The sequence below is a fragment of the Schistocerca cancellata genome, chromosome 8, assembly GCF_023864275.1.
Source record: "Schistocerca cancellata isolate TAMUIC-IGC-003103 chromosome 8, iqSchCanc2.1, whole genome shotgun sequence".
Classification (NCBI taxonomy): Eukaryota; Metazoa; Arthropoda; class Insecta; order Orthoptera; family Acrididae; genus Schistocerca; species Schistocerca cancellata.
Window position 1 is genome coordinate 140941663 of NC_064633.1, and position 25104 is coordinate 140966766.

Here is a 25104-nt window from a genome sequence, read left to right on the forward strand (position 1 = left end):
AGAGTACAATGGGAATTCCACTGTTAAGCATGGAAGAGAGGGCGGACAGATGGAAAGAGTAAATTGAAGGCCTGTTGAGGGGAAGACTTGTCTGATGACACTATTTAGAAAGAAATGGGAGTCGACACGGAAGACTTAGCGGATGCAATACAGAGTTAGAGTTTATCAGAGCTTTAGAACAATTACAATCAAATAAGGCAAAAGGGATACATAATATTCCTTTATAATTTCTAAACCCATTGGGGAAAGTGGCTATTCAAGTTGGTGTGTAGAATCTGTGAGCTTGGTGACATACCATCAGACGTTCAGAAAAATATCATTCACAAAAGCCTGAGGACAGCAAGGATGGGTAAGTGTGAGAACTATTGCACAGTCAGGTTAATGATTCGTGCATCCAAGTTGTTGACAAAAATGATATACATATTCACAATTCAGAATGAAAGAATTTCAATAAGATTCACAGATGACATTACTGACCTCAGTGAAAACGAAGAATTACACGACATGTTAAATGAAATGAACAGTGTAATGAGTACAGTGTATGGACTGAGGATAAACCAAAGAAAGACAAATGTAATGAACAGTAGCAGAAACTAGATAAGTGACCAACTTAACCTTAATACTGGGGACCACAAATTATACAAAGTTAAGGAATTCTGCTGCCTTGAATGCAAAATAAAACATGATGGGAGGCAAGGACAAAAAGAGCAGATGAACACAAGCAAAGAGACATTTCTGGCCAAGAGAAATCTGATAGTATTGGACATTGACCTTAATCTGAGGAAGGACTTTATGAGATTGAACATGTGGAGTATAGCATTGTATGGTAGTGACTCGTGGACTATGGCAAAACTGGAATAGAAAAAATTGAAGCTTTTGAGATGTGATTGAATGTTGAAAATTAGGTAGACTGATAAGATAAGGTATGAGGAGGTGCTCCGCGGAATAGGCAAAGAAAGTAACATATGGAAAACATTGACAAGATGGACAAGCTGAAAGGACATGTGCTAAAACGTCAAAGAATAATTTCCATAGTACTAGAGGGAGCAGTAGAGGGTAAAAATGGGGCGGGGGGGGGGGGGGGGGGGGGGGGGTCAGCAGAAGGCACAGATTGGAATTCATGGCAGTTTGCATCAAACCAGTCAGAAGACTGATGACAAACTCCCTCTCACCACCCCAAACAATGCAATGGGGCGAGCAGCTTTCCTGTTGCAGCCTTGCTATATATACTCTATTTCACCCACATACATTGATTACATATTAATATATGTATGTAATCAATTAGTGATGTTATTAATGTATATGGAACCATAGGTGCCACTCCAGAATGTCAGTATTGGTTCTTGAGTAAAAAAGTTTGACAAACATTGGTCTAAATTAATGTCTAGAAAGTATGGTTTTTCAGTTTTTGGGATACTTTATAAGGGACTTCTCTATTCACTGATCTCTTTCAAGTGATCTTCATTGGATTTTCTTTTAGTCTGTCATCTACATACATAATCCATAAACTACAATTAGGACTTCCTCCCATTCAGAATGTATATGGAGCATGGGAAGAATGATTACTTAAGTGGCTCTGTGCATGCTGTAATTAGTCTAATCTAATTCTCATAATCTTTGTGGAAGCTGTACATAGGAGATGGAAGACTCTTTCTAGATTCTTTACTTAACACTAGTTCTTAAAAGTTCATAAGTAGGCTTTCATGAGATACTAGGCATCTACCTTCAAGAGTTTGCCAGTTTAGGATTTCAACATTTCTGTGATGCTTTCCCAAGAGTCAAACTAATCTGTGACTAGTTCTGCCACCCTTATTTCCGTACTTTCAGTATTCCCTATTAATCCAGCTGGTCCTCATAAGCCTTCTCCACAATTACATTTCCATCGCTTGTGAAAACTTTGTTTTCAACAGTATCTAGCTTGCATAGCAATACAGGAGTCACAAGAACATCTTAAATTGTTTCTTTCTTTCCTACACTAAATTACTTGTTTGCTACTAGTTGTTTTCATTCATTAAAAGTATTTTTGGCTTTTGCAATGCTTTTTCTGATTTTCTCTACAAAAAACGAAATTGGCTATCTCAGTTCACTGGTTTTGTGTAAGTAAAATGAGGTTGAACTCCACTGTGGACACATTCAGTGAGGTGTCTGTAGATGAATGGCAGTCCATTCTTCCTCAAGATCTGAAACTAGAGGAGGTGGCGATGTTGGATGCTTGGTTCTGGAGCGAAGTCAGCATTCTAATGCTTCCCAATTGTGTTTCACTGGGTTTAGATTGGGACTCAGGGCAGACCGGTCCATTTCAGGAATGTTATTGTTGACAAATCATTGCTTCACAGATGCTGCTTTATGATGGGGTACATTGTCATCTGATATAACCAGTCATCACCTCAGAACTGTTACTCTACTATACGCAGTACACAATGCTATAAAATGTGTTGTTATCCTTCCTCATTTAGAGTTTTCTTAAGTGCAGTAAGGGGACCACATCCAAACCATAAAAACGCACCATTGCATAACACTACCTCTTCTGTGCTTCACTGTTGGCAGTTGAACAGAAGCAAAATACTGTGGTATTACATCTTGAATACCAGTCTTTTATAGAATTTTGGAACATCTTTTATGGTTGCATATTGTGACATTTCTGACAACTGGAAATCTCTTCTATAGGATCAACATGGGTTCTGAAAACAAAGATTGTATGAAACCCAACTCGCTCTGTTCATCCACAAGACCCAGAAAGCAGTAGTTACTGGGCTCTAGATTGATGCCTGTTTGTTAACTTCCAATAGGTGTTCAATAAAAGTTCTGTACTGCCACTGACTGAACAAAATACAAACATATGGGATACCATATCAGCTGTATGAATGGACTGAATAGTTTCTAGCAAACAGAACAAAGTATGTCATTCTCAGTGGATAGAAATCATCAGATGAAAAGCAATTTCGAGGTTACCTCAAGAATGTGTTACAAGAGCATTACTTTTCGCAATGCATACAGCGTGCCCCAAGAGGAATGTTCAGTATTCAGCGATGTGACAGGAATGAGCATTCAGAGCAAAAAGTTGAGTAAACTTGGGCTCTAAAATGTGTATCTTAAGAGCTATGAGCACTTTTTAATAGCAAAGATGAGCAACTGCTCATAGCTATTAAGGTATGCATTTTAAAGCCCATGCTTACCCCTGAATACTGACCATTACTCCAGGGACGCCCTATGTAAATGGCAGAGTGGATAATGTCAGAAATTCCACAAAGGTTTTCATGGATGATGTGGTTGGATACAGAGCACTCCAATGCTAGAAAATTGTAGAGAAATACAGGAAAACCTGCAGAGAATTGACATTGGTGCAGGGATTGACAGTTGATCTTCAACATAAAATAAATGTAATGTGCAGGGAGGAGACCCCCCCCAAGAGGGATCATTGCCGACAAAATTTTATTAAGTAAATTTTCAATGCATAATGTACGGCCGTAGCCGGCTTAGGCATACTGTGGTGGAAGGTGCTGGCCGGAAGAACATGGTCGGCACATTCCTGCCACGTGCTCCTCGGTCAGACTCAAGTCCCACGGGTTGGTTGTGCTGACGGGGGTACGCTACTAGCAAGGCGTGTTGGTGGAATCAACCCTCCAATCAGAGACTAATCGTGTGATCACGTGGGGACGCGGCCGGGAGCGGCGAGGGCGGCTTGGAAACAGCTCCGCGCTCTCTTGGCTTCTGACCTCGGCCCCGAGTAGTCGCTCCTCTAGCCTCTGCGTCTCTGATGAGCAGACGGCTACCCCTCTTGGGGCTGCTCATCCCTACGTAGGCACCACTGTACCATCATTACAAGAATAAACTGGGTCCATTCCACTCAATTAATTTTCATTTTACAACGCCCTCCGCTCCTGACTTCTATCCTGACAAACAGTAACACACTGTGCAAAAGTAGACCAAAACACCTATTATTCTATGATTACATTATTGCAGAACTATTAAGTGGAAGCAGTCAAATCCATGAAATCCTAAGAGTATGCATACAGAGTGATGTAAAGTGGAAAAACCACATAAAATTAGTTACAGATAAGGCAGGTGCCAGACTCCGGCCAGTACTTGAATATTGCTCATCATTCTGTTATCTGTATGATACAGAATTGATAGAGGAAGTAGAGGAGATCCAAAGAAGAGCAGCACACTTCATCACAGGCTTATAGTAAGCACAAAAGTATCACAGAGATGCTCAGCCAACACCAGTGGCAGACACTGTGAGAGAGGAGTTGCAAACTCGTAGTACGATTTACTGTTAAAATTATGAGAGCATATGGCCCTAGAAGAGCCAACCACCATATTACTTTCTCCGATGTGTATCTTGTGAAAAGATCATGAAGGTAAAACAAGAGGGATTCTGACTAACAAGTGTTCAGCCTGCAAAGCATTCACAACTAGAACAGGAAAGGGGGGAAAGTGACAGTGGTCCCCAAAGAACTCTCCACTATTCACCACAGTATGATGATGAGGGGTGGGCAGTCACTACAGTGGATGGTGGAACTGATTTGGTAGTGTCAGCAGCCAGTTGTTCACCACTCTGGGTGAGATAGCAGTGGGTGCAAAGTGGTTGTCTGGTTGTAGGCTGATGTGTCATCAAGAAAACGCATTGATTAAACATACATTTTATTAGTGAACACATCCAATAATCGTAACAACATTCCGTGGTGGCAGTGCCCTCGAGGGCACTTAGTGAAGACGCTGTGCAACCTGTGACATCCTATTGTAAACTACAAATCTTCCTAGGGCGGGGAATGAAAATGTATGGTTGGGTTGTTTGTTAATTCTGGCTCATCAGATTCTGCAAAATAGTTCCCTTTATGATGACGTCGGGTTTATAATGCCCTAGCAGACCTGCTAGCTGTGTTCTAGTTGGATTTTACAAATCAAACTAGGCAACGCAAGAGATTCTTTCGATTTGCTCTTTTTTATTTAATAACAACAATTTATCGATGGTACTAACTATCTCATTCACTTCAGCAGCAGTCCATTATAAGACAAACTTATGGTATCACTTACAGTTTTTCAAAAAAAACTGTTCCAACTGTTTTTTGTCTGGCCACACGTCCCAATACATATAATCTCATTGGCATAAGTATTTTGAGCTAAGATGAACCCACTGAATGCTCAAAGCCCATACAGTGCAACCACATGGAAAACTTGCACAGTCTAGGAGAGACAGCTCTTTCTCAAACGAAACATCTTGACTCTCCTGTCCATGACTAAAAGTTGACTAATCCAGGAGCCCCAGTTCCATTTAAAATGGATAAATCTCCACCCTTTAAAGACCTGGAGCAAAGCTCGCATAATGTCCCACATCAGTTCGCAGCTAAACTTTCACATCGACTCTCCATTCTTCTCTCTACCTTGCTATTGGCTGACTGAGTCTGTGCTTCTCCCACAATGTTATTTTGTCATAGTGCCGTGAAATAAGATAATATTTTACACAACTGTGAATGAATTGGTCAATTTTAACAACTGTTTTCAAACAAAACCTACATCATGTATCACATTTAACTCCTGATTTTAATGCTAGGGGCACCCAAAGCTCTACTCTAGGTCTAATCTCTCATAAATCTTAAGTTATCTTGAATCATCCATTACCATGTTTAAATTTTGTTATTGAATTAAATACACAAGTGTTCTCCACATTTCACTGCCATTTATGTTTTGCTTAAAACTTTAAAAAAGGGAATATTCAGATTAATGCTCTGTGTCCCTGCATTACTTAATCTTAAGTTGGTGATTTGGCTTGAGTAGAGCTCACAGTACACACAATAATTCTCTTGAAAGCATTGCAAGATGGTGACTGTCCTTTGTGTCATTTAACAAATAGTATACAAAATTTCAGGTGACTAACACGCATTGCCAGTACCCCAACATTAGATGAGATATTGTGCAATCACACTGAATGTTTGAGAAGACCATGTCCCTTTGTAAACTGTTTTAAAAACATACACTTTGGAGATACCAGGACAACCTGTGGTGTCTATCATTGACTCCCAGTTTTGGTTACAATGTAACCAGACTGGCAACTGATAGGATCTGCTCCTTTCCGAACTCTTTGTGTTTGAAAGTGTGTGACCATAACCTGCCCATATAATGAGACAATGTTGTTTGGTGTTATATTTTGAGACCTCAGCCAGGCGGCACCTGAAATGGGCATGGCTCACCCTAAGCAGGTGGGTGATTGAACTGTTGCTTTCCCTCATGCCACACCTCCAACAGATTCACATTCATAAATGTTCCACCCTGAATGGCGTGTGAAAAAGCTGCACCTTGACCACTACAGCTTTCTCTGGTGCTCCCCCATAGATCTTAATCAGTGCTTGACAATACGCCACTTTGAATCGCTCAGCCCTGTCCACATGCAGTACAAAGCTGCCAGCAGTAGTGCATATCCTTGCAGGCAGGCACAGACAGTGACAGTATGACCATATAGGCAAAGATGGCTGGGCAGTTGAACTGGCATGGTCTTTAACAGTAACCCTCCAATGTAGGAGACTGGCCATGACTGGAAGTAGGCTCAGAGGTGGCCTGTTGGCTGGATAGTGCTGAGTCCACAACAGTGGACATAGAGCCACCTGTAGGCTTGCAGTTAGTGGAGACCAAGTCTCGTCGTGTTAGTTTGTAGATCCACATTAACTTGCAAACCAAAGTGGATCCATTCTAGAAGTTGCAGCTGCCAGACTACAAGTATCTATTTAAAAATGATGAGTATTTGTGAGGGCTTGCCACAGTGGTTCTGTCTTTCTGTAGTGTCATCATTATTATGGCGCTGGACCCTCAGCCTCCCAGCAGTGCGCTAATTGCCTGACGTTATGGTAGCAGTTTGTCACATCATCATGCAGTCTCTGACGTAACTGTGTCTTGTCAGCTCTGTTTTGACCCATTTCATGGCCTCTTGTATTTGCCATAGCAGTGTCATTAATTTATTCAGTTTCCTTTACTTCACATAAAGGAAATTTATTCTATATTTGGGTCACTGTTCAATTTGCGACTATATCGCAGCTTGTAAATTTATTCAGTAGTGTCAAAAAATAGTTGGAGCGCTGCAGTAAAGTGGCTTGAGAGTTTAGATGTAGATATAGTTGTAGAACAATGGACAGACATGTGCAAAGAGGGCTTAATTTCTTCAGCTTTTCAACAAAATTCTTCCTCAAAGGTAATGAAGTGGTCTGGTGTTAAACCCCTCAGTGCGGGTTGGGTCATGGCAGTGTGGCAAGGTCATAGGAGCAGGCTGTTGATAGCTTAGGGAGGAAGCATCTAAAGTCAAAACTATTCTATTTCTTTTCATTAGACTACATGGTAGTGTCTCAGTAGAGGTGATGGCCATATCCCCTCACAGCACTTGGAGAGGATGGTGCATGGCAGCAGTGAGCTAACAGCTTCTCCAGATGCTTATGCACCAGCATGTGGCTCTATTAGTGCGATGTGGCCCATCTTGGTTGGAGCCAACAGCACTGAAGACTAGAAGCTCTTTTTAACATTATTGATATTATTACACTCCTTTCCCAATACCTGTGCTCTTCATAGTATTTGTTATTGATAACAAAAATCCATTTAAACTGGACTGTGATTTACTCAGTCACAATACGAGACTCAAAATAATTTTCTTTTAGGTTTTGCACCTTTGTGTAGAGTACAGAGTGGAGTTATGCACTCTGGTGGAAAATGTTCCCATCTGACATAAAGCAGAAAATCTGGACCCTCACCCAATTCAAAAGAAAATTTAAAATATACCTCATTATCTACTAATTTTATAAATTAACTGAATAACTAGATTGAAGAATTGAAACGTTCCATTTGCTACATGTCAAGTAGCAATGTTCATTGTAATGCTACGTAAGTAGTAATAGGACTAGTCTTATTTGAAAAAGATGAGGGACATTCCATGTTGATTTACACTTTATTTTTTCCCATGATTCATAGTGCACTATTTGATTAACCATTACAGTTGCAAATGTGTAGTACTTTGGTCTAACCATAGGTGCCAGGACACTCAATAGACATGTAACCCTGCACAGTACAGCCCATTTTCCTAACTGCTGTCACTACATCAGCAGACAACACGGAGTGATGGATGATGTGGTTTCTGTAGAAGGAGAATGTAGACACTGTGTGTATCCACAGGTAGTTTGTGACCGTATGTGAATAGTGTACACCATCACAAAAAGTGCTCTTGCAACACAACAGTGCTTGTCCGCATAAGAGTTGGGAAAACCAAAACTCCCATTGCTGAAATGATGTTCAAGGTACTGCCACACTCACCGTATTCTCCTGACTTGGCCCCTTCTGAATACCAGTTGTTCAGGACTATGAGGAAATCTCTGCACAGACATCATTTTGCAGACTTCCAGTAACTGTGACCATCTGTCCTGTAGCAAGTGCGAGAAACTCCAGAAAAGTGTTTCTAGCAGTCCCTGCCTAAGTTAAAGTGGCAAGTCAAGAAAATATGCTGGGTGTGGCAATATCTGGACTCCCATTTCAGTGATAGGAGCTGTGGTTTTCCAACTCGTGTGGGGACAAGTATTGTTGTGCTGCAAGATCACTTTTCATAACATTACACAATCTCTACACACTGCCACCAATTGCTTCTGAATGTCCACAGTGTTTACTGCATCCTTCTACAGAAACTGTGTCAGCCAGTACTGTCCTTGATGATTGATCACAGTTTGTACTGTCTGCTCACTTAATGACAGCAGTTGGGAAAAGGGCTTTACTGCGCAATTGTTACACTTCTAGTGGTTGTCTTGTCGCCTAGGACTAGATCAGAGTACTACATACTAGTAGCTTTAATGATAAGTCAAAGGTGCACCATGACTGATGGGAAAAAATATGCATAAATCAATATGGATAGCCCCTCGTGTCATTGTAATCAAGTAATATGAAGCCACAAAAAGCATATAACCACCATCTATGTAGTATAATTGAGGAAGTATCAGTTTTTTCTAAGCACCAGTTTTTCTCTATTAAAATTAGCTGTCATATCCATTGTTAGAATTAAGTAGTATAGTGATAGTTTGCTGTTAATACAGTATACAGATTAATTTCTGATTTCAATGCCTTTTTTAATGTACACCTTGACCCCTTCTGTGTTCCTGAAGTTTCTCCCTCTTGTGATGGTATCTACAAAACATGAATGAGCAACATTAAGTAGTCTATGCTCATATACCGTATTTACTCGAATCTAAACCACACTTTTTTTCCGGTTTTTGTAATCCAAAAAATCGCCTGCGGCTTAGAATCGAGTGCAAAGTAAGCGGAAGTTCTGAAAAATGTTGGTAGGTGCCACCACAACTAAGTTCTGCCGTCGAATATATGTAGTGCTACACAGGCATTCTTTGCAGGCACAAAGATAAATACTGGCGCCTAAACCTCTGCGTCAGTAAATAAATTTAAAAAGAAATGTGGAAGATGAGCTTTTTTTCTCCGCCCCGAGTTTCGACCACTGCATTTTCATACATTATCCAACGAAGTAAATGCAAATTCTGTATTGTTCATCTTCTAATGTAGCAGCATTTCAATGTACTACGAAAATCTGACTATCAAGACTGTTTGGGATGTTTGTCAATATGGCCAACTCTACGTTCTGAATTTTTTTCTACCTGTGAGAAGAGATGGTTGCTAATAGGAACTTTTATGTATTGTGAATCACATACGAATATAAACATTTTGCCATGTATTGTTTCATGTTTGCTGCTATCTCATTAAATCCTGTCTGCCTAATAAACTACAAAACTAGAGTGAGACAACAGCAAACGCGGAAGAATATACATAACATGCCATGTTTATATTCGTATTATTCTTATGCCTAATAGTGGTACAGCCAGAAATGAAGCACGGCAATTGACTAGATTTTTAAATCTAAGATGACTAATTTCTGTGCAGAATGTAATGTTCTAAAGAGGCGTCTGCAAAGATTTTCAAATGGAGCAAATTTTTCACTAAACTCCCGTTCAGAACATCTATCATACGCAATCTATTATTTGGTTCTTGTTGATCATTATCGAAGAACACAGCAGTGTAAGTAACAACAAATAGCAGTCTCTTGCCATTGTTTCGCTAATGAGGCGATTCCTCTCTTTTGTTTTTTAATTGTAAGCGGTGGTAGCGTGCACAAAAGCAAGCCACGCCGCGAGCGGCAACAGGTCGTAAACACACATTATCAGAAGGCGACAAACAATGCATGACACAGTACAGTAATGCATTTTCAGCTTAGAGTGACGTAAACACCTATAACAAAGAGAAAGGCACTTATCAGATCAAAGAAAAATAAGCAATCATTTCAAACCAGACGAAGTACATGAAAAAGGAAGGGTACCTGTATAAATACCGACGGAGTGCCTGACGCATAGCAATGGCTACCTAGTAAAGCTTAACTGCTAAGCTTACGACTCTAACCAAACTACTGTAGCTGTATTGTCATTCATTCGACCTAAATTGTGTCTCATATTACAATGGACCAACTTTGTTTCGATTTGGAGGTGCGGCCAAAAACTTTTCTCTCCCCTTGAATTTCAAGTCTCATATTTCAGGTGCGACTTAGATTCGGGAAATTTTTTTTCCTTGATTTCGAGTCTCATTTTTCAGGTGTGGCTTAGATTCGAGTAAATACGGTACATGTTAAATTGTTTCCTTGCTTTTTCATCATAAATTGGATTTGGGAATTAAAAAATAATCTGAGAAAACCTTTCTGTTTTTTTTTTTTTTTTTTTCAACACACTGCTGTCATTTGCAACTGATGCATAAAATTTCTATAACTGTCATACATTTGTGTCTGGTTTCCAGAAAATGTGTAGATACATCATCAATTTTCAGTAGTTTTCATATTCCAGTACAGACTGCTCTCTGTCTATTGAGTTTGATCCACATTCTTTGCCAGAGATCTCATGTAGTCCAGGTTTGTTCTTAAGAGACTGACTGTCTTCATGACTTAGTAGTTTTTTGCTAGATCTGTATCTAATTATAATGAATTGCAGTAATTAGATGTGGATCTGAAGATGAGCTTTAACAAAATTTGAAATCCAAGTAAAGATTAAGTGACCCAGATGAAGTCAGTCTTTCTCCATTATGTAAAAATTAAACCTATTCATTTTATGTATGTGACTGAATTGCTAATGCTGAAAAATAATTTTTCAGTTCCAGTAGCACCAGGTCTAAACGTAACTGTTTAAAAAATAAAGCATTCAAGCAATAGTGGAAGTCACCTATGCTGTGTCTGCAATTACTAATCACAGTTGATACAGAAGTGTTACAGTCAGTTCACATTTTATTCTTAACCAATAATGAAGTGAGACTAGTTCTAATTTAAGAATTTAAGAGATTACTTCATTACAACCACACTTATCAATGTGAATCGCGATAAAATCTGATCACATTACAACTGATGCATCAGGGAAGAGCAAGTTTCTGTTTTCAACACCTGCCATCATGAGAATCAAAATACCTCTTATAATAAAAGTGACAAATTAATTTTTAAATGAAATTAGTTTTCAGAATTACCTATAAACAGATGTGTAGTTTTTATTCGGAAAGGTATTCTGTTTCTTATGGTGTTGTATGTGTGGCGATGAAAGCTTGCCCTTTCAAAACACATCAGTTTTAATGTTACCAGATTTTGATGTTATTAACATTATGTGTGTCTGAGCTGAAAAATTAACTTAAATTTGTCTGTAGTTGATGAAATATTAACCCCAAATATTCTTTCCTGTAATTTAAATGGTGGTGTTCATGCTATTAATGTCAAACACATCATACAGTTTTGGAGAAAATATTTTGACATTGATGATGATGCCATACATGTGATGATCTGTTGATTGACAATGCTCTATGTAATGTAGATGTATCTTTTTTTCTGTTGAAAAAGAAAATACACTTATTCTTCACATTATATTTTAAGACAATATAAATATGAGATATATCTAAAAAGAAAGATGATGAGACTCACCAAACAAAAGCGCTGGCAGGTCGACAGACACACAGACAAACACAAACATACACACAAAATCCAGCCCTCGCAACCAATGGCCGCCCCGTCAGGAAAGAGGGAATTCCCTCTCCTTCCCTCTTTCCTGACGGGGCGGCCATTGGTTGCGAGGGCTGGATTTTGTGTGTATGTTTGTGTTTGTCTGTGTGTCTGTCGACCTGCCAGCGCTTTTGTTTGGTGAGTCTCATCATCTTTCTTTTTAGATGTATTTTTCCCACGTGGAACGTTTCCCTCTATTATATTCATATCATAAATATGAGATATAATGTCTTATAGAAGTAATGTAAATTACAGGTATATGTTTTTCAATGTATTGGAAATAATAGCCAACCAGTCGCAAAATACTGGTTTATTAAATCTTGACCAAGGTTTTGACAGTTTTAAAACTGTCTTCATCAGAAGATTTTGTATTTTGTATTTTTGCCCCCCCCCCCCCCCCCCCTTCTAGCATATTTGTTCATATAGCATACTTTATCAGTGGAACCATTTCCCTTAGCATGATGCGTCACAAGTATCTACACTATCCCCCCCCCCCCCCCCCCCCCCCCCCCCCCCACCCCCCCCCCTCTCTTTTCCCAATTTGCATTTGGCTTTTAAAATTTGCAGTTTCTCAACCACGGTATGTCCTTTTACAGTATTCCTTCATGTCAAAGGTCAACTTAATATGTCGAGTGTTGGGCCTCTTATACATTGACAGAATGAGTATGGTTTGAATAGTTCTCTGAACGAAATAGGACAAAAGTACTTACATCACTGAAACTTTAATTATTTTTCAGTGTAGTCTCCTTGTAGATTAATGCACTTGGTCGAACAATGTTCCAGTGCCTTGATCCCCCCTCAAAAATAAATTGTCTTCAGGCCTGCAAAATGGTTGTCTGCTCCGGCTATCAATTCTTCATTTGGAGTGAATGTTCATCCACCAAGAAAATTTTTCAGTTTCGGGAAGAGATGGAAGTCTGATGGAGCCATATCAGGTGAATAAGGCGGGTGTGGCAACAATTCATAATTCGTGTAATTTTGCCATGGCAACGGCACATGTGTGCAGGCGCACATAGTCTTGATGGGGGATGACTTTCTTCGTTGTTAAACCTGACCTTTTTTTCGTGTATCTTTTCTTGCAATTTGTCCAGAAGGCTAGCATAGTATTCTCCAGTAATCGTTTGCCCAGTGGGGAGATAATCTACAAACAGAATCCCCTTCACATCCCAGAACACTGATGTCACGACCTTTCCCTGCCGAAGGAATTGTCTTTGCTTTCTTTGGTGGTGAAGAATCAGCAGTTTCTACTGCTTTGACTGTTGTTTTGTCTCTGGGATATAGTAGTGCACCCAAGTTTCAACTGTGGTCACAAACCAGCGCAAAAAATCTTGTTCGTTTCTCATAAAACTGGCCAAACATTGTTCTGTTACCTCCATTCTCTCACGTTTTTTATCCAGTGTCAAGAGTCGTGGCACTCATCTTGCAGATAATTTTTTCATTTCTAATTCTTCAATTAAAATGTGATATACCCTTTCAGATGACATCTGGCAAGTGACAGCAATTTCACACATTTTCAATCAACAATCCTCCACAACCACTTTGTGCACTCCACGTTCACAAATAACTATGCAGGAACAACAACAGAGCCACATCACTGCCACAGCTCTTCCAAGAGCACTGATGGGGCACATGTTTCCAGGCAACAGTCCAATGAATATTGTGAACAACTCATTGCACTAACACTGACCTCTCGTTATGATTCCCAGAACTTTTCAAACAACCCTCGTATTTCCTTGAAGTGTTTCTGCTTTGACACTCATACTTGTTACAGTTCTGTATTCACGCACAAGTGCTTGTTGTGTATTTTTATACATAATGTAAAGAATTTATGTTTACCTGAGTGTGCGCACTCTCTTTAAGCCATACTATTTCAATAGCACGCTTTTCTATCCTCCTCCTGGCTCCCTTTTTTTCTGCTTTTTAGTTAATATGTTAATTGTAATAACGAATATGTACTTGTTTAAACGCACATGCTGCTCATTGCAGCTACGTGCATACACGATCCATCCTGGCTCCCTTTTTTTCTGCTTTTTAGTTAATATGTTAATTCTAATAATGAATATATACTTGTTTAAACGCACATGCTGCTCATTGCAGCTACGTGCATACACGATCCGTAGAAGCGCTGCCTACTACAGGTGACTTAAGGCTAGTGCCTCTACTCTTCATCCAGTTGGCACATGTCACTAGCTCTGTATATGGTATACTTATCCTTTGTATGTTCCGATGCCACATTTTATATTTAAATGTCATATACAAATCTTTGAAGCAACACACTGTGTGTTGTTGGATCCTTTGTCAAATGTGTGGTATTTTAAAAAGTTTTAAGACAAAGCCATACAATAGAGAGATTCTACATTTGAATGGTGATTAAGTGGATAACATGCGCATGTGCTAGATAGTCAATGTGAGTATACTTCAATAGAGGACAAATGTAAGAATGTAGAAGCATACATCACTAGGGAGTAAGATAGATGCTGCCTACAGGAAAATTAGAGAGACATTTGGAGAAAAGAGAACCACCTGTATGAACATCAAGAGCTCAGATGGAAAACCAATCCTAAGCAAAGAAGGGAAAGCAGAAAGGTGGAAGGAGTATATAGAGAGTCTGTACAAGGGAGATTTGCTGGGGGGCAGTATTATGGAAAATGAAGAGGATGTAGATGAAGATGGGAAGGGATATAGGATACTGCATGAAGAATTTGACAAAGCACTGAAAAACCTACATCAAAACAAGTCCTTGGGAGTACAATCATTCCGTTAGAGCTACTGATAGCCTTGGGAGAGCCAGCCATTGACACAACTCTTCCATCTGGTGAGCAAGATGTATGAGGCAGATGAAATATCCTCAGACTTCAATAAGAATATAATAATTCCAATTCCAAAGAAAGCAGGTGCTGACAGATGTGGAAATTACTGAAATATCAGTTTAATAAGTCACGGTTGCAAAATACTAACACAACGCTGGCAGAAGCTGATCTCAGAGAAGACCAGTTTGGATTCAGGAGAAATGTAGGAAAACACGAGGCAGTACTTATCGTACAAGACAGGTTAAGGAAAGGCAAACCAATGTTTACAGCATTTGTAGACTTAGACAAAGCTTTTGACAATGTTGACTGGAATGCTCTTTTTCAAATTCTAAAGGTGGCAGGGGTACAATTCAGGAGCAAAAGGCTATTCACAATTTGTACAGAAAAGCTTTTGACAATGTTGACTGGAATGCTCTTTTTCAAATTCTAAAGGTGGCAGGGGTAAAATTCAGGAGCAAAAGGCTATTCACAATTTGTACAGAAACCAGATGGCAATTGTAACAGTCGATGGGCACGAAAAGGAAGCAGCAGTTGAGAAGGGAGTGAGACAGTATTGTAGCCTCTCCCTGATGTTATTCAATCTGTATATTGAGCAAGCAGTAAAGGAAACAAATAAAAATTTGGAGTAGGAATTAAAATCCATGGAGAAGAAGTAAAAACTTACAGGTTCGCCGATGACATTGTAATTCTGTCAGAGAGAGCAAAGTACTTGGAAGAGCAGTTGAATGCAATGGACAGTGTCTTGAAAAGAGGATGTAAGACAAACATCAACAAAAGCAAAATGAGGGTAATGGAATATAGTCAAATTAAATCAGGTGATGCTGAGGGAATTAGATTAGGAAACTTAAAGTAGCAGATGAGTTTTGCTATTTGGGAAGCAAAATAACTGATGATGGTCGAAGTAGGGAGGATATGAAATGTAGACTGGCAAAGGCAAGAAAAGAGTTTCTGAGGAAGAGAAATTTGTTAACATCGAGTATAGATTTAAGTATCAGGAAGTCTTTTCTGAAAGTATTTCCTTGGAGTGAATCCATGGATGGAAGTGAAACATGGACAGTAAAAAGTTAGACAAGAAGTGAATAGAAGCCTTTGAAATGTGGTGCTACAGAAGAATGCTCAAGATTAGATGGATAGATCACGTAACTAATGAGGAGGTGCTGAATAGTGTTGGGCACAACCTGAGTAGAAAAAGGGATCAGGTGCTAGAACACATTCTGAGAAATCAAGTGATCATCAGTTCAGTACTGGAGGAAAGTGTGGTGGGTAAAAACTGTAAATGGAGGCCAAGAGATGAATATAGTAAGCAGATTGAGAAGGATGTAGGTTGCAGAAGTTACTCGGAGATGAAAAGGCTTGTGCGGGATAAACTAGCATGAAGAGCTGCATCAAACCTGTCTTAGGACTGAAGACCACAACAACAGTGCTTCACTAAAATTATTTGTAAACATTTCTTGTTCCCTGTTCTGCACACAGTGTCTTAATATTTGTTAATAGGTACAAAACCTTCTGAAGATGACAGTTTTAAAAGTATCAGAATCTTGGTCAAGATTTAATAAACCTATATTTTGCAACTGGTTGGCTTCTACATTAATCCATTGAAGCCCTTGCATGCATAGTTGCTGAAGAGAAGCCACGTCTAAAATCTTAGGTAAATTTTCTTTTCAACAAAAATGAAAATTAAGCTGTTAGAAAATATCACAAAAACTGATAAAAAGTAATACTGACGATTAACTAAAAATATTTTCCCCTTCCCTATTGTTATAATATTGCAAAATGTGCCATTGGAACATAAATGAAGTGACTGGTGACATAATCTGCTGAGTTTTAATTAATTATGTTTCTTATAATTGCAATGAACTTAATCTACCACCAACCTCTCCACTGATACAAAATAGAATATTAAAAGTGAGTTAAGAGGTTAACTAAAGATAAAGAGATAATGCATTCATAAAAAATGTAATGATGCAAAATGCAGTAACACATGTTTACACTTAACGATTTGCTCAGCAAAATTATGTTGTGGGTCTCTTATTGTTGATTTGCCTTTTTTATATTTCATCGTTTCCTTAATTTATATGGGCATAATTGGAAGCTGATGTGGCTCTTTCATCTGCTGTTAATTTCCATTGTAGTAGTTGGAATATTCTTTTCTCTCATGAAACTATATGTACAAAATAATCACTGTAATTTATCATTATTTAATACTTATTTCTATTTTTATTTGCAGTGCAACAACATCAATTAACTCGTTAGCTACAGATTCTGGACCTGCAGGAAACCTTTCAGATCCCCTGGATACTACTATTGAATGTTTACTAAGAGATTGGCATCACAATCCAGATCTGCTATACTCTATACATCCAATTGATGGCAGCTTTCTTATCTGGTATTGTTTTACTTATTCCAAGCAGTAAAGTTTAGCACAAAATTCAGTTTTGTAGATTTATCATGACAGATGTGATATATTTCAGGTAAAATTAATAGAACATCATGGTAACTCCTAATAGTAAAATGCTTTATTGGCAGCTGACTTAACAATAGACTAACAAGATATCTTCCACAGAAATAGTTGTTGCTGTACCTCATGTCACAATTTCTGTATTTTCTCATCATACACAATATCTTAGGCCATTCCTGTGCCACTTACGCGACTCATTTTCATTACTCGCAACCTAAGGTTCACTCTCATGTGAACACTCCAAGTGCAAGACCTGACCATGCATGCACCCTAATGAAGTCCTGTTGCAAGTATTTCCTGTCTAATCAAAAGTAAGGTCATGTGTGAATGCACTTCAACAACTTCTTAAAACACACATGCCATTTGATGAGTTACCACATCCTCCCTCCCCCCCCTCCCCCCCCCCCCCATTTCCTCAGAAATGTTGTGGTGCAAAGTGATCCCTTCAGCACATTCTTTGCCCCCACCATCTCCATGTCCTAGAGCTGTGATATATCCCCTAACCATCATCACCCCTTTCCTCTACATTACCCCATTCCCTATCCCCTGGTCTCACTCCTTCCTTTTTTTCCAGTCATTTTTGCCTTCATTCTTCTTGGCTGACTTTATAGAAAAATCTGAGAAATCTCTCTCTTACACTACTGCCTAGGTTTTATTTTTACAAAAATTTAACACATCGCTCGACAGTTGTCAAGATCAGGCACTCTCCCGTCTCCCATTTCTTAATATTTGCAGAACCATATTGTCATTTGTGTATGTGTTTTTGCATGTTGCACAAATGCCAGAAAAAGAGCAAAAGTTGTTCACTTAAACTCCCCTCTCCATAGTGCTCCTCTTTCTCCTCCTTCCCAGTCCTGTCTTCCACTTGCTGTGCTGCCTGCAACTCCCCTTGCCTGTGACAGGCTATGTTCACCGCTGCCACATCCCAATCTTTGCTCTTGGTGCCTCTTACTCCTAATCATCAGTCACCCCTCCCTCCACCCCTACCTCCAACTCCACATTTTTCTCCTCTCATCTCTCATCAACTACATCTGACACAACCCCTCACCCCAGTTGAAATGCAGTGCTCATATAGTGTATTGTGGCAGTGCAATGTAGACTTGTGTGCATGCATCTGTGTGTGTGTGTGTGTGTGTGTGTGTGTGTGTGTGTGTGTGTGTGTGTGTGAGAGAGAGAGAGAGAGAGAGAGAGAGAGAGAGAGATTTCCCCAGCTCTGGTGTACTATTAAGTAATGATAGTATGGTCATGGATAAATATTCCAGAGGTAAAACAGTCCCCCCTTTGGGTCTCTAGATAGGGACTACTCAGGAGATTGTCATCAAAAGGAAGCAAAACAAGCATTCACCAGGGCAGTGTGGAATGTTAGATCCCTTAAGTGGGTAGGTGGACTAGAGAATTTAAACAGGGAAATGGATGGGTTGAAGTTACAGTGGGTATTAGCAAAGTGTGGTGGCAGGGAGAACAGAACTTCTGGTCAAGTGACTGCAGGTCTGTAAATACAAAATTAAATGGGGATAATGTAGCAGTGAGTCTATTAATGAATAAGAAAATAGGAATACACGTAAGCTACTGGGAACACCATATTGATCACATTATTGTAGCCAAGACAGACCTGAAGCTAACACCCACAACGATAGTAAAAGTTTATATGACAACTAGCTCTACAGATGAGGAAAAGATTGAAAGAGTGTGTGATGAGATAAAAGTAATTATTCAGTTAGTCAAGGAAGATGGGAGAGTGGAATTTAATATTAGGTAAAAGAAGGCAGAATAGCAAGAGAACGTGGATCAGGGAAAAGAAATGAAAGAGGAAGCCACCTGGTAGAATTTTGCACAGAGAACAACTCACTCATTGCTATTGGTGTAAAAACCTTGAAAGTAAATTGTGTACATGGAAGAAACCGGGAGACACAGGAAAGTTTCAAAAGGATTACATGATGGTAAGACAGAGATTTCGAACATTTTCAGGGACAGAAATGGACCCTGACCATAATCTGTTGGTTATGAAATTCAGATAAAAACTGAAGAAATGCTGAAAAGTACAGAATTGAGGGGATGGAATCTAAAAGAACCAGGGGTTACTGAGAATTATAAAGGGAGGATTAGGCAAAGATTGACTGAAACAGGAGTAAACAACACAACAGAACAGTGATGGGTAGCCTTGAGAGATGAAATAGGGAAGGCAGCAGAGGATCAAAAAAGCAAAAAGACACTCAGTAAAAATTGTATAATGCATGAGTTATTGTACTTAACTGATGGTAAGAGAAATTATAAAAATGCATCAAATGAAATTGGCAAAAGGGGTTACGTAAGTCTCAAAAATGAGATTGACAAGAAGTGCAAAATGACAATGGCAAGGTAAGAAAAGTAACAATGTAGAGCAGAGATGAGCACAAATCAGCTCAATGAGCAGCACTCCAGCTCAGGCAGGAAAAAGAGCGGAGTTTGTACTCTGGCAGAAGTTAACATTGTAGCTGCTTACACAGCTTGCTGTAAGAACTGGAGGAGGGACGCATATCAAACCAGATGTAAACTTGTGACATTATGCTTTCTGATGTCTCATTCTATTCAGTGCATTAGATTGTAGTGCTAAATAAATATGTTTAATTATATTCCTTTCATTAGATTGTGCATAGGAAGCAAAAGTAATTATCTTGACATCTGATAATTCCTTTGACTGCTACCTATAGTCATGAAAATACAGTAGGCCAATATAAAAGCTTATTTAGAATAAAGCATAACCAATGAATGACAAGCTAACTCTAGGTTAAGCACAGAAATAAATAAATGAATAAATATAATTCACCATAAATAAAACATAGGCCTATGTGTTCTTATATATATTAAATGTCATTCAGCAGATGTGTATCTCTTTTCACTAAAAAAGACGTGTTATATTTGGCGTGATTGATCTTGCACTTGCAATTCGCGGAACTGCAGTGAGATCTGTGTCATTTAGAGTGGCTCTTCATGGATACTTATTTATCTTCATTAGAGAGAACAGGTATTCATGCAGATATGTTGAGCCGGACATTGATAGTAGTTTGACAGCTATTTTGTGCACATTTGGGAAATCGATTTGCACAAAATGTTCATAAAAATGTGGTAGGCTTGTTTGTGATTCATATTTAGCCTTCAGTTCACTATCACATTGAATTGTGAGCAATTCACACTGTAGAGCAGATGAAACATCATCTGTTATTGTGGTAGTTGAAAAGGATGCAGCAAACACTTTCCGATCCATCGATAAATCATCCAGATCTCTAAATCAGATGGTAAACTCCTTCACAAGACTCAACTGCAACTGATCTTGAATTAAACTACACTCCTGGAAATGGAAAAAAGAACACATTGACACCGGTGTGTCAGACCCACCATACTTGCTCCGGACACTGCGAGAGGGCTGTACAAGCAATGATCACACGCACGGCACAGCGGACACACCAGGAACCGCGGTGTTGGCCGTCGAATGGCGCTAGCTGTGCAGCATTTGTGCACCGCCGCCGTCAGTGTCAGCCAGTTTGCCGTGGCATACGGAGCTCCATCGCAGTCTTTAACACTGGTAGCATGCCGCGACAGCGTGGACGTGAACCGTATGTGCAGTTGACGGACTTTGAGCGAGGGCGTATAGTGGGCATGCGGGAGGCCGGGTGGACGTACCGCCGAATTGCTCAACACGTGGGGCGTGAGGTCTCCACAGTACATCGATGTTGTCGCCAGTGGTCGGCGGAAGGTGCACGTGCCCGTCGACCTGGGACCGGACCGCAGCGACGCACGGATGCACGCCAAGACCGTAGGATCCTACGCAGTGCTGTAGGGGACCGCACCGCCACTTCTCAGCAAATTAGGGACACTGTTGCTCCTGGGGTATCGGCGAGGACCATTCGCAACCGTCTCCATGAAGCTGGGCTACGGTCCCGCACACCGTTAGGCCGTCTTCCGCTCACGCCCCAACATCGTGCAGCCCGCCTCCAGTGGTGTCGTGACAGGCGTGAATGGAGGGACGAATGGAGACGTGTCGTCTTCAGCGATGAGAGTCGCTTCTGCCTTGGTGCCAATGATGGTCGTATGCGTGTTTGGCGCCGTGCAGGTGAGCGCCACAATCAGGACTGCATACGACCGAGGCACACAGGGCCAACACCCGGCATCATGGTGTGGGGAGCAATCTCCTACACTGGCCGTACACCACTGGTGATCGTCGAGGGGACACTGAATAGTGCACGGTACATCCAAACCGTCATCGAACCCATCGTTCTACCATTCCTAGACCGGCAAGGGAACTTGCTGTTCCAACAGGACAATGCACATCCGCATGTATCCCGTGCCACCCAACGTGCTCTAGAAGGTGTAAGTCAACTACCCTGGCCAGCAAGATCTCCGGATCTGTCCCCCATTGAGCATGTTTGGGACTGGATGAAGCGTCGTCTCACGCGGTCTGCACGTCCAGCACGAACGCTGGTCCAACTGAGGCGCCAGGTGGAAATGGCATGGCAAGCTGTTCCACAGGACTACATCCAGCATCTCTACGATCGTCTCCATGGGAGAATAGCAGCCTGCATTGCTGCGAAAGGTGGATATACACTGTACTAGTGCCTACATTGTGCATGCTCTGTTGCCTGTGTCTATGTGCCTGTGGTTCTGTCAGTGTGATCATGTGATGTATCTGACCCCAGGAATGTGTCAATAAAGTTTCCCCTTCCTGGGATAATGAATTCACGGTGTTCTTATTTCAATTTCCAGGAGTGTAGATTTCCACACTGACGATTTGGGAAAAATAGGCTTACTCACATTTCAGTATATGATGCTGCCAAAGCTCCAACATTTGTGTGAAATCGGTAATACAGTCTACAAAATGAGTAATAACTTAGTAGTTTCCCAGCAATTTAAGATTAAGTTTATTCGTTTGGAATGTGATGTCAGTGAGAGATGCTAACTCATTAATACATTTAAGATCAATGAATTTATGACTGGAACACCCTTTTGTTTCCATGAATAAAATTTATTTTGTCCAACAAATCAAGAAAGTGATTAAACATATTACCCCTTCTGAGCCAACAAACTTCACAAAAGTATGCAATATCACCAAATTCTCACTCAGTATCCTTCAGGAGAGCTTTAAATTGCCTCAGGCACTGGCTGTGACTCTTAATAAAATTAAATGTTCTCACTACTATGGTCATTACATTTGCCATTGTGTTGTTTTTTGTGCACAGGTGTTCTTAATGTATCAAGCAATGCACAGGTACAAACCTCACTTCATGTTGCAGTAGTTCGCTTCTCAGACAACCTATAAGCCCTGCTTTACATCCAACCATGCAGGGAGCTTCATAAGTGGCAACTGAAATGAGCTTTTCCTGTGGTAGACCAAACATGATAAACACATTTCCGATGAACTGCAGTAGCTCATCACCTGTTGTGGTGTCTTTGAGAAGACGTAAATCAAGGAGTTCCTCCTGTATGTTTCTATCAACACCTCTAATAAATATTGTCAGCTGGGCTGTGTCCGATAAGTTGGTACTCTCATCTAATGCAATAGGAAACAGCAAGACATTCGAAATGATATCCATCAATTGTCCCACAGTATCACCTGACAAACATTCAACATGAGTTATAGTATGCTGCGACACTTGCGAAAGACCATGATAATTGTAAACGCAGCTCATCTGCTGTGACTACCAAACTCTGCTTCACAAATTTGCTGGCACAAAATGGTTGGGAAGAACGGGTGGCCAGCAAAGCTATTCTGTAATTAGCACAAACAGCTGCATCAGAAGAGGAGGCATCACATTTGAGTGTAAGAAATCAACAGATTTGTTATTTCAAAGGAAAATTTGGTTTATTAGGCACCATAATTAAGTTATATCATATGTAGGTACAACAGTATAATACATACCTCTGCTTTAGGTCCTTCCTCGTGTAGATTATTGAGAAGATTAAGTCGTATTTCACCTTCTACACTTCCATACTGGTTTAAGTGGTGTGTTCTGTAGTGACATCCTAAATTGTACTTGTTTATGCCTAATATTTTACCAAATACCAAACATTGTGCTCCTCCTTTGCTGTCAGTGAGCAAGTAATCACACTCCCAAGTAGAGTTGAACTATAAAATAGAACACCACTTTACCGCATTGCTTTGACTAACCATTTCAGCTACACAACACTGTACCATAACATAATATACTCAGCTAGGTACATTGCTGTGGCTATGCTTGCGCCTTGACTGTTCATATTGCCATGTAGTCTTTCCAGAACAAACTATTAGATAGAAGTCAGTTGCTCTCAGCTTCTTGGCTCTGCCCGCGCTGATGCAGGTGTCTCTGGGAGTGCAGCTCTCTCGTTATTGACCTATGTATAACTAGGGGAAAAATTGATGCCGTTGAAGGGATATTTGGAAAAAATGGAGCATCTGTTTGAATGTCAAGAGCTCGGATTATAAGCCAGTACTTAGCAAAGAAGAGAAAGCATAAAGATTAAAGGAGTATATAGAAGGGTTATACAAGGGAAATGGACTTGAATGCAACGTTAGAGAAATGGAAGAGGAAATAAATGAAATTGAGGTGGGAGATATGATATTGCAAGAAGAATTTGAGAGAGCACTGGAAGACCTAAGTGAAAACAAGGCCTCTGGAGTGGAAGAGTTATTTAGACAAAACTATTTCACTTGGTGGGCAAAATGTATGAGACAGGTGAAACATCCCCAGACTTCAAGAGGGATTTAATAATTTCAGTTCCAAGGAAGGCGGGTGCTGACATGTGAGTGTTACTGAACTATTAATTTATTAAATTATCATTTCAAAATGCTAAACAAATTCTTAAAGTCTGGAATATCTGGTAGAACCAACATCGGGGAAGCTCAGTTTGGATTCAAGAGAAATAAAGGAACCTGTCTTTGAAAGTAGATTAAGGAATGGCAAACCTATGTTTATAACATTTGCGGACTTAAAGAAAGCTTTGGACAATGTTAAATGGAATACTCTGAAATTCTGAAGGCTGCAGGGATAAAACGCAGGAAGTGAATGGCTATTTACAAATTGTACAGAAAGCAGATATTAGTTATAAGCATGATAAGGGAAACAGTGGTGGAGAAGGTAGTGGGACAGGGTTGCAGCCTATCCCCGATGTTCTATCAACACACTGAGCAAGCAGCAAAGGAAACCAAAGAAAAATTTGGAGTAGGAATTAAAGTTCAGGGAGAAGAAATAAAAACTAAAGACTTTGAAGTTTTCTGATGACATTGCAATTCTGTCGAGGACAGCAAAAGACTTGGAAGATAGTTAAATGGAATGGACAGCATCTTGAAAAGAGATTATAAGATGAACCTCAACAAAAGTAAAACAAGAGTAGTGGAATGTTGCTGAAGTAAATCAGGCATTGCTCAGGAAATTAATTAGGAAATAGACACTGAAACAGTAGATGAGTTTTGCTATTTGGGCAGCAAAATAGCTGATGATAGCAACAAAAACTATTTCTGAAAAGAGAGATTTTTTTAACATATAATATCTTTTTAAGCGGTAAGAAGTATTTTCTGAAAGTCCAATAAACCCAGAGTCTTTAAAGATATGAACTTCCATGTATAAAATAGCTTCAAACTTCTGACTCCTTTAAAAATGAAGTAATGTGTTAAATATTTGGCATTAAGCATTTAAATGTTTGTAAAATATTTGAAATATTGTTGGCAGTTTGTTGCAAGTCACTAAGTGTTCTTATTCTCAGTTACTGGTTGAATATACTCTCCATATTTGTGTGCAGTGAGTTACTCTACTTGAAGACATATACACTGTTTCTAACTG

General features: G+C 39.8%; 1 protein-coding gene across 1 annotated transcript in view; it reads left to right on the plus strand.

Moving 5' to 3' along the window:
- Positions 1 to 25104, plus strand: part of LOC126094455 (dmX-like protein 2) — a 355200-nt gene that overhangs the window by 64024 nt on the left and 266072 nt on the right. Inside the window, exon 11 of the mRNA XM_049908834.1 lies at positions 17084 to 17242. Coding sequence (XP_049764791.1) covers positions 17084 to 17242 — 159 coding nt within the window. The remainder of the gene's footprint in view (positions 1 to 17083; positions 17243 to 25104) is intronic.